The sequence below is a fragment of the Octopus bimaculoides genome, chromosome 8 (assembly GCF_046866305.1).
Source record: "Octopus bimaculoides isolate indiv1 chromosome 8, ASM4686630v1, whole genome shotgun sequence".
Taxonomy (NCBI): Eukaryota; Metazoa; Mollusca; class Cephalopoda; order Octopoda; family Octopodidae; genus Octopus; species Octopus bimaculoides.
In genome coordinates, this window is record NC_142935.1 from 29,152,519 (window position 1) to 29,167,487 (window position 14,969).

Here is a 14,969-nt window from a genome sequence, read left to right on the forward strand (position 1 = left end):
CGCTGGGCAGGAGTTAATCGAAGGGGTTTTACAATAAAGGAAATCTGGCAATTCTGTCAGTGACTTAGTTGTGAATATGTTCAAGGATTCTACTTATAAAGAGAAGTATATCATTCTAACGATAAGAATACACTAGAGATTGTGACGTGTCAACTGCTGCTCAGAACTGAAGTATTTCTTTAAAAGGAAAGCAAATCTTCTTGATGTGGTTCTTGCAATATTAATAACTGTAAGACTTGTAGAAGATGACAGGTAGAATTTAATGTGCCATATTATATGTAATTAAAGGGCCAACCTTCTATTAGGAATCTCTTGAAATACATAACATTTATGTTTTGATATTATTAAACATTATTTAACTGTTTGAGCTTTATCTTTTACCTGTTTCAGTCTTTGGACTGTGGCAATGCTGGGGCCTTGCCTTGAAGGGTCTTAGTCAAATGAAATGACACCAATACTTAGTTTTTTCAAAGCTTGGTATTTACATCTATTTTTTTTTGTGACAAACAAATTAGCTGTGCAGGTTGTTTGGCAACAGCTGAACACTAATACGTCATCATCAATGGGAGACTCCATCATATATACAGATATATCTATGTCTATGCATTTAAGAAGGGCATCCAGCTGTAGGAACTCTGCCAGATCAGATTGGAGTCTGGTGCAGCCTTCCGTCAAACCGTCCAACCCATGCCAGCAGTTTAGGATGCTTCTGGTCACTGAAACATGTTCTCTCAGTGAATGTTTATTGCAAACGTACACGAGTGAATATATGAAACTAGTTTTTTAAACAACAAATGGTTATGGGAGGCAGGGGGTGTTCTACCCTAGTAAAATGGTAACCAAAGGAGTCCATAGGCAAAAAAATGGTTGAGAACCATTGAGATAAATGTCCACAGAAGATGAGAATCATGTAATGGCTGACTGGAACAGTTAGATGTGATTTTATTCACTGAATAAAAGCAGGTGTGTGTGTGTGTTTATATTGAGAATAAGAAAAAGCCAAGTCTATACATAAACTATGTTTGTAAATGACATTTCTATTTTTTTTTTTCAGCAAGTGGTAGTGGTGAGATGGAGACGTCACCAACCCCCGTAGATGTTGCTTGGGGTCACTCTCAGTGCCCACAGTGTCTGCCTGTGGTAACTGGTAACAGCCTTATCATCCACATCTACTCCCATGAGAAATGATGTGCTGGAGGCAGAGGAAAATGAATGTCTTAGATCAATGTTATCATAAGCAGTAAGCAAGTCTTATATTTTGACTAATGTTTAGAAGTGTATCGACATCTGAAGAACAAAAACTCATTTTTAATTTTATTGTCTTTTCCATAAGGTGACCAAATAAGGTGTCATGCTCATGACTAAGATCATAGGCTTCATTCCTGGATTGGACAGTGAATAGTGCTCTTGAGCAAACCACTTCATTTTATGTTACGTTTGCTCATATGAAAACGAAAACCAGTCAATGTAACTGGCTTATTCCACCCCCCCCCCCCGCAATTGCTGGCCTTGTGCCACAGTTTGAAACCAATATATATTGTCCACAAAATATGTATAATCAAATTTTTATATTTCCTTGAGAAATTTTTTAGTTTATTAAAATGTAAGGAAGAGGCGAATAGAAGAACTTGATCACAACAGCAGTTACTGGTGAAACTGCAAGAAGTCCAGCTGAAAGAATGGAGTATCACTGGAAGGAATATTGTGATAAGACATTAACTCAGTATAAGACATTAACTCTATATTTTCAGGACATATGTAAGAGGCCAGATCTTTGAACACCAGGACTAATGATGCTGTAATTTAGCCCCAGGAGACATCGTCTCCAGCTGGCTATGACACGATCTGTGTCCTTTATATTTTCGAACAAGGGAATCTAGCAACTCCACTCAACTCAAAACAATATCCGTCTATCACGAAATAACCCAGAAATTGTGATACACAGATATTGTTTTGAGCTGAGTTGGGGTGCTAGATTCCCTTGTTTGAAAATATAAGGACACAGATTGTGTCGTATAGCCAGCTGGAGACGATGTCTCCTGGGGCTAAATTACAGCAACATTAATCCTAAACCAGGACTGCCATGTTATGTTGGCAAACACTCTTTACTACAAAGTACTGTCACTGAATATCTCACATTGTGAGATTAAAAACAGTAATTTTCTAATTTACAAAACAGAATATTTGGGCCAGTTTAAATGCTAAAAGGTCAAAGTATGATTAGGAAAAGAGGTCATGAAGATATGTCCGAGAATAGGATTCTATCAAGAAACCAATAGAACAACTCATTGAACATAATTCATCACTCACCAACAGAAGGCCAGGCACAAAAGATAGATTGTTAGATGAAATGTCATTATTTAGTCACACACTAAATTCAAACTACACCCAACTCGATATTACCTTTTGTGATTGCAATGTCAATAGAGTCAACAGTTTTGGTTGAATAACCAAGACCAATGAACGAAATAACAAACCAATCACCTCACTCACTAAAATTTCTGTAGACTGTAAGGAGAGAAAACTTTTTAATCAAATTCAATTTATTTACAATTAAAATCAATGATACATTAAATATAAAATAGAATGGAAAATAATGAAGATTAAAATTTTAGGGGACACATCAGCTTTCCGGATAGAATAGCTATGGATAGGCCTTTTTCTTTTAAAAGCCATCAACTCACACAAATTTACAAACACACACACATGAATGAATAAGTGAGAATCAAGTTAAGTTAAAATGTCGTCTGTGCTTTATATATAATATTAAATATATTATATTATATGAGGAAGGAAGTTTAACTAAATCGTTTTATATGATGGAAAACTCTTTTATGCTGCTCAAAACAATATACTATTCGATGTTATCAGTGGCACTTAGAACCGCACGAGGAACATGATTCTCTGAAGATGGATCTGTAAGCATTACTGTCTCTTCCAATGGTGAAGCCAGGCTATCCTTGGATGGAGACAATGGAGGTGACTCAAGGGCAAGGTCAATATCAATATCAAAACTGATATCCTCTTCTTCAATAACTTCTTCACTGACAGCACTGTTGGAAATTTCAGATGAATTATCAGATGTAACTGAGTCGCTTCTGAAAAGGAACAAAAGAACATTTAACAAAATTCTAAAGATAAAATTTATTTTCAGTTACAGAGATGTACTTGCATAGCAAGTGACCTGATACGAGATCATGTGCAGAAACAAAAACAATTGCAGCACGGAAAGTGTTTACAAGCCATTTACAAACACAAGAAGCGTTAGATTCACTTCAACATTTAAATTTAATTTGCCAAAATATTTGTCACTTTGAGACTGCGACCTCATCACCGACAAAATTCCATGCTGCAGCACAGAATTTTGTCAGCAGTCTCAAAGCAATGAAAATATTTGGCAAATTAAATTTAAATGTTGAAGTGAATCTAACGGTTCTTGTGTTTGTAAATGGCTTGTAAACACTTTCCACACTGCAATTGGCATTTCCATTCAATATCCTCATCAGTGAACCCTTCAGCATTCAGATTACCGTCAGTCAAAGACATTAACTCCAGGACTCATTCTATCAGTCTCTTTTGCTGAAGCACTAAGTTAAAGGGATGTAAACACACCAACACTGGTTGCTAAGCAATGGTAGTGGGGGACAAATATAGACAAAGACACAAATACACACACGAGCTACTTTCGGTCTCTAACTAGCAAATCCACCCACAAGACATTGATCTGCTGCTGTTTATTTTTAGAATGACATTGTGGAGTGGGTTTGAGAGGCCAGATCTGATCAGATTAAATGCTCAAGGGTTGAAAGATATCATACAACTTGCTTCAGCAGTAAACTATTAAGTCAAAATGAAAGGGGGAGGAGGTACCTGTAAGATTTTGCTTTTAGGTGAAAACAAACAACACTGCATGGTTTGGTCACAAAATAGTTAAGAATTTAGTTATGTACCAAATTTAGAGTACCTACCGTGTTGAACTAGTAATGTTATCAAATTGATGGAGTGCAATACGCCAATTCCTCATCTGTCCATCCCATGACCTGCGACTACATTTCTGGTACTTATTAGGAGTTTTGGGATGAGTCTTTTTCCGTTTATGCCTGCAAAGAATAAAGAGAAGATGAGCACCCACCCTTGATGAAATATTACATGTTTTACACAGCATTTGTGAATAATCCTAAGAAAATAAATCTGTAAAATTTGAGAACAAAGAATTATGCTTAAGCGAAATGAAAATATTACCTTGGAATCACTTTAATGTAATTGTCGTAACCAATTGTGTTCATGCCATAATCAATGTCCTTCTGTCTCCTCATCAGAATGTTTGGATCACTTTCAATTTCAGTCGGTTTGCTAAAAATAAAAATGATAATTCTTACCACCACCACCAACAACAACAAGAGCACAAACCTCTGCCAAGGCAACACCAATGCCCTCTCAACGATTTTTAAAATGCGAATATCCGAAATAAACTTGACTGCTCTCACAAACAAGAATACTAAAAATGAACCTGACTGCTCTCAAAAATTAAGTAAAAAAACAGGGAAAATATTCCAGAATCCTTGTCCGGTACCAGATCAATCCCCAAATCTAATCAATTTGTGCCAATCATCCCTGAAATTTTCATCCAAATCCATCCAGCGGTTCCCGAGATATCTTGTCCACAGATAAACAAACACAACTGAAAACAATACCTCCACCTTCTCTAAGGTGAAGGTAATAATAATAATTCTTTCTACTATAAGCACAAGACCCAAAATTTTGGAGGAGAAAGCTGGTTGATTACATTGACTCAAATGCATAACTGGTACCTATTTTATTGACCCCGAAATAACGAAAAGCAAAGTTTGGTGGAGTTTGAGCACAGAACATAAAGCAGAAAAAAATGCTGCTGAGCATTTTGTCCAGTGACATAACAATTCTGCTTAGCACAATGCTGTACTACTACTACTACTAATAATAATACTGATAAAAATAAGACAGACTATAAGAGCTCCAAATAATATCAAAACCCAACCAGAATTCCTAAGAGTTCTATCATTAGCATTGCTACTAATCATCAACATCTGAAAAATTTAATTGTTTTAACAGCTTGCAACTCAAAGTCCTTAATTACCAACCCATCCACTAAACACTGCCTATAATTATAAATCATCATTGTCAAATAACATCCATGTCCCATACCGGTATGGGTTGGATGGTCGGTTAGCATCTGATATGGTTTCTAGGGCCATGAATCTTATATGCCATTCGTGATAACATGACCTCACAAGATAAACACATGCATGCGGAACCTTTCCTCACATTTCATGATTTGAAATTGGTGCCGTCTAAATTAGGAGGGTGGGGTGGAGAGGAGACATTCCTCCAGCCCACACATCATCTTTATAATGTTCTACACCTGAACTAAATTAATACTCGCATCACATTCACTGACTGTAGCTACACTAATCTATTTCCAATAGACATAGCAAATGTCTATAAAATTCGAGCAAGGTCGTTGCCAGTGCAGGTGGCACATAAAAGACACCATTTTGAGCGTGGCCGTTGCCAGTACCGTGTGACTGGCCCTCGTGCCGGTGGCACGTAAAAGCACCCACTACACTCTCGGAGTGGTTGGCGTTAGGAAGGGCATCCAGCTTCAGAAACTAAGATAAGAGACTATAGGACTTGACCCGGCCAGGTCCTTTCAAACCATCCAATCAATGCCAACATGGAAAATGGAAGTTAAAAATGATGAGGATACCAAGTTTAGCAAAAACACTGGAAGTGAGAATGAATTTATTCCAGATCTCACCACCATCTCTAGTTTCTTTCCAGCTACTCCCATCCACCCTTATATCACATTCCTGATAGCTATGCATCTCCTCTATAGTAAGACACCTCTTGAAATCTGGTATAATCCTGCCCTCTCAAATACCCACCCACCACATACAAAGCCGAGGGGGGCATTCACCTTCTACCTCTTCTTTCATCAGCAAGTTATTTGGCAACCTTACTAGGGCCAGTGTCAAGAAAAGAGCACACAGTACACTCGGCAGAGTGGTTGGCATTAATTAGGAAAAGCGTCCAGTTGTAGAAACCATGCCAAAGCAGACATTGAAGTCTGACACAGCCCTGAAGCTCACCAGATCTTGTTAAACCATCCAATGATACCAGTATGGAAAACATGAGGTACAGAAAAATCTTTTGTTAGTCCCCTATATCTCTAGTATCAAGACCAAAAAGACGCTTTCCAAAGCTGTGCCAGCATTTCACCATCATTATCATACATCCTCCTTTTCATGCCGGCATGGGTCAGACGGAATTTGTCGAGGTATATTTTTAACAGCCAGTTACATTCACTGTCCCCAGCCCTCACCTGTTTCCAAGCAAGTTAATATTTCCTATGAACAGTCAAACCGTCCAGCCCATGCTAGCATGGAAAGCGGACGTTAAACGATGATGATAGTATATTTCCGGAATGGCACTGAAGGGTAGTGTGGTAGGCTGGATCTAGATGGTTAGAAAATAAAACAGGTAGCATGCGTAGCCCAGATATGGCTGGCTTAAATGCTAAAGGATTAACACTTCTTCGTGGCTAATATCATCATCATCATTACTGTCTAACGCCTGTTTTCCAAGCTGTCACTGTCGTACGAGCAGAACCTTTTATTTTCAATCTTCAGTGAAAACATGCCTGGCTACTGGGAAATATTACCTTACCTGCTTCCACAAATGCCCTCTGACCCATGCGAGCATGAGAAAGTGGATGTTAGAACAATTTATCTATATATAAATCTTTAATTATAATCTACCTGTGTAATGTTCAAACTGACCAGATCCAGCCTCTCACATCACTGCAATCTCAAAACCAGAAGGTAAAACATGATTAATTCAAAACAATGATAAGCATTACATTTTCCAACATTACCCGAATGCTAAAGGGTTAACTCTGCTCCCACAGAGCTGACTTGGGGCTAAGCATATCAGGTACGTTATCTCTTTGGCATTCAGATTTGTGTCAATAGTAATGTTTATTCATTTACGATTTGAACTTGCTATGTATCACCTTGTAACTTTGAGATTTCAATGCGATTGTTTGTTTATTTCTACAATGATACTTTAGGGTTATTGTGAGGTTGGATATGGCCAGTTTGAAGATAAAACAGGTAGATTATTTTGGCCAGGTACAGTCAGTTTAAACAATTAAAATGGACCCCCACCCACATCATATTCACGACCCCCAATTCCCGACGAGTGGTTTGAAAACATCCAATATAAATATCTTCTCTTTGCAGCTCCTACTGATTATTCCTACCCCCACTCTTCTAAATGAGAGCAGCCATTAAGAACCTGCTTAGCTTCCACCCTCTTATATCCTAGCATAAAGCACCCCACCTCTCAAGGTTTGTAGTTTCATGAGGTGCAAGGCAACTGCACTCACCAGTGCTAGAGGAACAAAAAAAACACCCAGTACCCACTGTAAAGCAGTTGGTGTTAAAAAGGCCATCCAACATTAAAAAATCATGCCAAAGCAGACAGCACAATGCTATTCTTGGACCTATTGGACTTTCTCAAACCATCCAACCCATGCCAGCATGGAACATGGACATTAAATGATAATGATGGCAATTGCCTTCTCATACATTATGTTGCAACATACAACATGGAAATGTAAAATGTAGGTTTTCTTTTGCATCCTTCTATTCTACATACTAATTTATGTTCAGATGTATACACTCATTCTTTTACATGTTGCAGTCATTAGATTGCAGCCATGCTGGGGCACTACCCGTAACTGTATCTCAAATATAATGCAACTCCCACTTTTTGCTTGTTAAAAAACTCCTTGGAAACCTTGCTTCCCAACCACACGATCCTGGGATCAGTCTCACTGTGCAGCATCACGAGTGTCCACGGCCTACAAAATCCTTGAGAGGATTCAATAGTCAGAAAGTAAAAGGCACCCACCATATAAACCTCTCTCTTTATATGTGTACCTATGCTATAATATCACATGATGTAAATGAGTGACACTGTCACACAAGTGAAGTTATTCATTTGTAGTCCCCTATGAACAAAAGATGCCTAGCTGTGGGAAAATATTACCATATCTGGAAGCAGGCGAGAGTTAGTGACAAGAAAAACATCCAGCTGTAGTAAATCCGCTTTGCTAAATCCTATCTGACCCATGCATATAGCTCCCTTATAATCCTCTCATATCTCCACAGATTTAAAATCTCAACAACTTAATGATTAAAAAAAGAAACCACTTACTCTGTATTCTTTCTTCCTCTCTGATTCAATTCAAGTTTACGGCAATACCTGGTGAATAAGCAAAAGTAAATGAGTAAACATCAGTATTCTTAGAACAAACCACTCTACAGGGCAATATAAACGAAACAACAAAGGCAGTAATTTATTACCTTTTTAAGTTTTTATGTTCTTGCTTGGCCCGACATTCGTAATCTTGTAGTTCGCATGTCAAGTCAACCTCAGATTTAGGAGTGGCTCTCTTGGACCACTCAACACCTGTAGTCGCCTGAGCTGGAGGAGTCCTGCAAGGAAATGAAAGTAACAGCAATGTACACTATGTGTGGATTTTGAAGCAGCCACAAAGCTTTGAAGCTCATTTTGCAACCATGTGGCTTCAGGGTCAGCTTCACTACACAGCTAATGTCTTGTGAATAAACTTGGCAGATGGAAACTGTGTGGAAGCCCATCATGCATGTGTGTGTCTGTCACCCACAACTGCCTGACAACCAATGTTGGTGCTTATGTCCCCTGGGACTTAACAGTTTGGCAAAAGAGAAATAATAGAATAAGTACAAGGGTCAATTTATTCTATTATTTATTCTAAGGCAGTGAGTGGCCCAGCACGACCACAGTCATGACTGGAAGAAGTAAAAGACAATAGAAAGATATATCGGAAACTGCTTCTTGAGAGAAGAGACATGGTTATGTGAGGGCCTGGAAATATTTAGCGACGGCCAGGAAGACTGAAGGGAAAAGAATAGAGGAAAGAGAAGGATGATGTGGATGTGAAGCTTGAGGAACTGGTTTGAAGAAAAAGGAATTAAACAGCAGGGAGTGGAACTATTACAGAAAACAAAGAACAGACAATTGTGGGAGGGCACGATCACTTTATGTCCTACATTCTGGACAAGGCACCCCCAGAAAAAGAATATGCTTACAACATAAGCATGCACCAGACTTCTGCAACTGTTTTGGCAGGATTTTTACAGCTGGATGCCCTTCTTAACACCAACCACTCAGCAGGGAAGGTCAGTTTTGGTAAGGTTTTTACAGCTGGATACCCTTCCAAATGCTATTTCAGAAATGGAACCTGCACTGACATTACAAGATTCTTCATTCAGCAATCCACAGAATGCATATGTATAATATTTTTCTATACTACTTATTGTTCAATGGTCCTGCAAGAGACAGGATACTATCGCTGGACATTTGGTACAAATATTACACAGCTAGATTCTCTATTTAAGTTATTTGACTGAAACTGAGGAAATAATGCACCAAACCTTATGTTACTGCTTGGGATTTCATTTAGTAGCCCAGTTGAACCCACTTTAGTTGCTCAGACACAAATGCATTTAAAATACAGAGAAAATAAAATAAAATTTCTCACCATTCTGGAGTAGTTGGAAGAGGAGGAAATTCATGGGGCTTATAGCGATAACGTCGTTGATGAAACTTTTGATTATTATCTCTGTAAAATACAAAAGGTTTAAAATTAATACAAAGACCAATGCAAAAATCTCAATATATGAAGGAACAAATAAAAATGAGCAAGAGGAAAAGATGAAATAAAAATATGTAACTCAATCATCAAACATAATGGCTGAGTACACCAAGTGGGAAATATAATATGCAGCCTTTGGTTTCATTTAACAGAGTGCAAAGTTGCAAAAATTTGGACAAGGCCTCAAATTTCTCTCCCCCTTGCTACTAAGGCCATGAAGTAACCATGTTTTTTCTGAGTAGATCCAACACACCATGTTAATATTTCTACGACATAATACAAGCTGGCTCTTAAAAAGTAGCTAATGCTAAAACTAGAATTGTAACCATCATTCAACATCAGTTTTCCATGCTGGCAAGGTCAGGAGTTGCACCTGCACCAATACCCTTCATGGGCAAACATTATTAATATTTACAAGTTTGCATAGAATTGCTAAATCAGATAAACACCCAATTAGATATGGTGACCCTGCCCCTTGCATACATATAGCATAAATAATGCAAGACATAACATTCACCCATCTTTCATGGATTTCCCCACTTTGCTGAAGACATTTTCTGCAAGGTTCATTGTACCATTTGCATGGAGATGGGTATTGAGCAACCAGCTGTAGGAACCATAGCAAAGCTGTTATTGGAGCTTGATGCAGCTCTGCAACTCATCAGATCCTTTCAAACCCCCCAACCTATGCCGGTATCAAAAACAGGCATTAAATGAATGATGATAGGATTAGGAGAAAGAACTCTAACCTGGAAAACCCCTGGTAGAGGATAGTGGAATGATTCCTTCATACAGGCAGTGAATATGGAAACAAGCTGCCCTGAACCAAACACTTACACTTTGGCAAAGCAGAACCCATGACAGCTACTTACTCTGGGTGTCAACCCATGGGAAGCAGTGGTGACACTCACACAATGACAGGTAGAAGAACCTTTGTGAGATCATAGGCAGGATCACTAAAATTCAGAAATATATAACTGTTAATGTGTACAGACCTAGTAACCATAGACGTATTACACTACAGCTGAGCAAGGCCAACAGGTAGCATTTATTTTTTACCTATAAATAAGCAACAGCATTTTTCTAGCTTAGCTGCTTCACTGTATATTATATGTTGCTGAATATGCAGAATATACATAGTTTTGTTACTAATGTGAGAATACCTCCCAATATTCTTTCGCTCCCCATAGCAAACTAACTAACTCACTCAACTCTATAAATTTCTTTCTGAGTTGGTCTAGTATCAAATATATTTGACTTCCTCAGCCTATAACCACTTCCAACCTTGAAACATTTAACTACTTCCTTCTGCTTTCTCTAGGTACCTTTCTATGCATCAAAAGGCAGGTAGTGAAAGTCAATTACTTCAGCAAAAATATTTTTACTTTCATTCCCTACCCAACAATATCAATAGAGCATACGAAAAAGCTTCAATAGGGTACTAAAAACTGGTAATAGTCTATGCTTCACTTTTGTGCAGTATTGTATTGAGGGAAGCCAATATTCCTAGAAGGCTGAGTGATAAGATAGGGGCAGCCAATGTGGTTCCTTTACCTGAAGATATGAAGAATAATTTCAACTTAGCAGGATTTGATATTATTACACAACCCAGCATAGAAAGCAGATGTTCAAAGATGATGATGATACCCTCTCTTATGGTTACCTTCTTGTACATTGAAAATCTTCTCTGGCACTCCATCACTACCATCTTTATCTTCTTCCCAGCTACTTACCACCTGTCTTTATATTATGTTGGATAGCCATGTATTTCCTCTACGAAGACACGTGTGCTTGTCCAACTATGATACTTTGGCTTTCTTCACCTGATATAAAACCACCTCCTCTTCAAATACTCCCACCAGTTAGTTGTGAGGTTTTTGTTTTTTACTGTTCCTTTTATATTCTTGCAAGTTGCTTGGCAATCTCATTAATGCTGGTGGAATAGGGAAAAAAAACAAAACAAAGCAAACACACAGCAGCAGAGACCATGCCAAATCCTGTCAAACTGTCCGATTCAGGCCAGCTTGGAAACTGGGCATTTAATGTAAGAAACAAAAAGCAAAACAGACCTTGAGTTATGTCCTCCACAGACCTCGTCTCTTCTGAGTGGACTACGTAATGGACTGGAATTCTCACTCATTTGTCTTCGATCATCTCTGAAACAATGAAGAAAAGTTACCAGGTGAAACAAGAGCTGTGGGGGAAAATTCAGACAAGTAAGATATTAACTTGGTTAATTGAATATAACAAAATATTCTGTGACAAGATAACTACAATATCTAATCAGATTCTTTTATATTCTTGAAGTAAAAATGTTTTCATACTTCATTCCTACAGGAGATGTAAAGTAAAATGAGCAATATCCATACATTAATTAATTAGAGCACAAGTGACGGAAAATATCTGCTATTCAACAAGACCAATTCTATAAAATGGTCACACCCGATCAAAAAGTATTCCGACATCGAAGTGGTACCCATTTATCGACCCTGAATTCGGAAACGCGAAGCTAAATCCCGAACAAGCGCAATACTAGCAACATAGATGCTCGAAACATTATTTTACCTCTTCGCCTACTATACTCTCAGATCACACATTCAATAATATAGTTCTAAATACCCGTAAAAAGATGGGATGGTCACAACTTTCAATTAACGTCAGCCTGGTGCTAAATGATAACAAAATATGTTGATTCAATATAATGTTTATTTCTCTCCCCTTGACGATTATGTCTGGACCGAAACACCGACTCTCAAACCGGTGGATGGTGATGAATATATATTCATTACAAATGCAAGAAGGGATACAATGGAATTTTTCAGAACTTTATCTTATTGTAATTTCTAAATTCCTTTCCACAAACACTGACAGTTTATAAACATAAGCTTTTTATTTTCCAATCAGTTATTCTTCAAACTATCCAAACCGCCTGAAGATTTCAAATTCGAGTTGCTTCCCATTTTAATTTTCCACGTTGAAATCATCCAGAATATGCAAAATCGAAACTGCTACGTATTTTGTATATACACGGTGCATTAAAAAAGTCTCAACAGGCATTCCAATTGTGAACATCCAGTTGATATATCACTTACTATATATGCAATGGAACGAACGAGCGAGATGCATCTATCTGGGAGAGGATCAAGTGATATTAAAACACGAGCGCATACTGTGAGGGCCCGTCAAACATGCTACCCACGAAAATCGGACGCAAAATGATCACTATATATATATGGATGCATGTTTCTTTCATTTAAACCATATGTACGTATAGGGAAAAAAACCCCATTAAACTGGATGTCCACGTCTGAACCTGTGTTATTCTTTATAGCAGTAATTGAAATTTCTTAAAAAAAAGTAAAATCTTATAAAACATATGTTCTCGCAGCAGCACATACACACAAACTAAGTTAACAAAATCCTAAGTACATTTCGCAGTTACTGCTTGGGCTTTGTAATTTATTCCGGAATCGTTTTTATGACAATAAAATAAGAAACTTAGTCAAATTTAGACGATGTGTGCAGATGACTAGATTAACTTATGTATTCATGATATTGATCTTGGAAGGGTCAAATTTAGTGACGACCCTTGACTGAATTTGAACGCAGATTTTGCGAACCCATCGCTGTCAAATAGCTTATTGTTCATAGCATAAGTATTTTATTTTATCGATGCCGCAGGGATGAAAGGCAGGGTTGAGTTTGGCGGGATTTGAAGAGCCGGAAGAAATATTTTAAGGCCTCAGAAAGTCTGCCCTTCAAGTAAATTCATTAAGTTGAACCGTTTGGCAGAGCGTTAGATAAAGTACCTTGCGGTACTCTACGCTAAGGTCAAATTCCATGGTCGAGAAAATTCTAGTCCTGGAATCGATTCTTTCTCAGAATTAATTGCGCTACGCCGCGAGACCATCCTATAGTAAAAAAATAATGACATCATTGAGAATGCTTCTATAACCTGAAAAATAAAAACTTTTTAAAATCCACAAGTGGAAGGAGATACTAAAATTCGGGATAATATATTAATCGAGCTTCCACACAATTATTGGTTGATCCCTTTCATACGTGTGACCTTTGATTAATGTTTGAAAGATCGCTTATAACATTATCCCGCGAAAAAAAAACCCAATTTTTTTTTTGTCTCAATTGATTCATAAACTTTTCTTCGATATTGTTCTCGAGGAAACAGATTTCTTAATATTGTTTAACGAATCCTCTGCGCTTTAAAAAAAAAATTTTTTATTTGTCATTATTTTCTTTTCTAAAATAAAATAAAATGTTTGTTTGTAATTATAAAAACCCCGAATTGAAGATTCTTCGTGGTTTGATAAATAACCGCCTAAATATATGCCATCGGTCCTGAAACAAATAACGTTACGTTGTAGAATTTCATTCGATCAGCAAAGAGCGCCAGATGAAGAAAAACAAACAATGTTGAAATAGATTTAAAAAGGAGGGGAGAATATTAAGATGGCGCGATATCGATAATCGGTAGACTTCAGAGTTAGCAGTTAATACACAAGAAAAGGAAACTATAAAGGATCATGTACAAAGAACCTGGATCCGATCATTGCATCCACTTGTAGGGAAACAAGTTTGCTAGCTTAATTCGAAGCGATCGAGGTTCAGAAGAATTCCAATTCGTACTGGAAATCTTATTTTTAATTAAATCTAAATCAATAAGCATTGGTCTTAATGTGTAAAATAAATAAAAATGTGAAATTAATAAATCTGAAGAAGAAAAATGTGGTGAAAAGCTTTGGTAGCATGCCGCTAAAATAGAATAATATAAACGGTAAGGCCTGATGAATGATTGTCAAGTGAGTGAAATAAATTACAGCAGAGCAGTTTAGATTTCAGTTTCGCAAGCAACAAGAAATATACGATAAAAAAAAACTGATGTGATAATACGAACTTGTTCCTGCGCGGAGTGGTCATTCTATTATCAGTAAAAGATACATTATGAATGGAAGTGGCATCCGATAAAGAGTCCATGTTAGTGTTTGTATGCCTGGCAATCAACTGATAAGTTCCCGCCAAACATGGCGCATGCGCTTCGGACTCAAAATCGAAATAAAAGATCTAATTATTTTTTTATATAAAGCCTAGATTTAGAATTGAAATCACAATTAAGACGGATGTAAATGAACAAAATATATTTTTCTAGAGATTTTAATTTTCAAGTGTGTATAACTATATGCAATCAGGGGAGCTGTGTAAATACTGGTTG

The 14,969-nt window shown here is 37.4% G+C and overlaps 1 protein-coding gene across 2 annotated transcripts; it reads right to left on the reverse strand.

The window, feature by feature from the left end:
- Positions 1-2,525: 2,525 nt before the first annotated feature.
- LOC106880874 (uncharacterized) lies at positions 2,526-14,812 on the reverse strand. 2 transcript variants are annotated; one of them, XM_014931028.3, is made up of 8 exons: positions 14,655-14,812; positions 11,812-11,898; positions 9,629-9,709; positions 8,409-8,540; positions 8,260-8,307; positions 4,243-4,353; positions 3,969-4,100; positions 2,526-3,098 (listed from the first exon to the last, which is right to left on the reverse strand). In XM_014931028.3, the coding sequence occupies exons 1-8, from the start codon at positions 14,732-14,734 to the stop codon at positions 2,855-2,857; spliced, it is 915 nt and encodes a 304-aa protein (XP_014786514.1). In that variant the 5' UTR covers positions 14,735-14,812; the 3' UTR covers positions 2,526-2,854. The 2 variants fall into 2 exon arrangements, with proteins under 2 accessions (XP_014786514.1, XP_014786515.1); XM_014931029.3 differs by lacking the exon at positions 14,655-14,812 and adding an exon at positions 12,362-12,644.
- Positions 14,813-14,969: the final 157 nt, after the last annotated feature.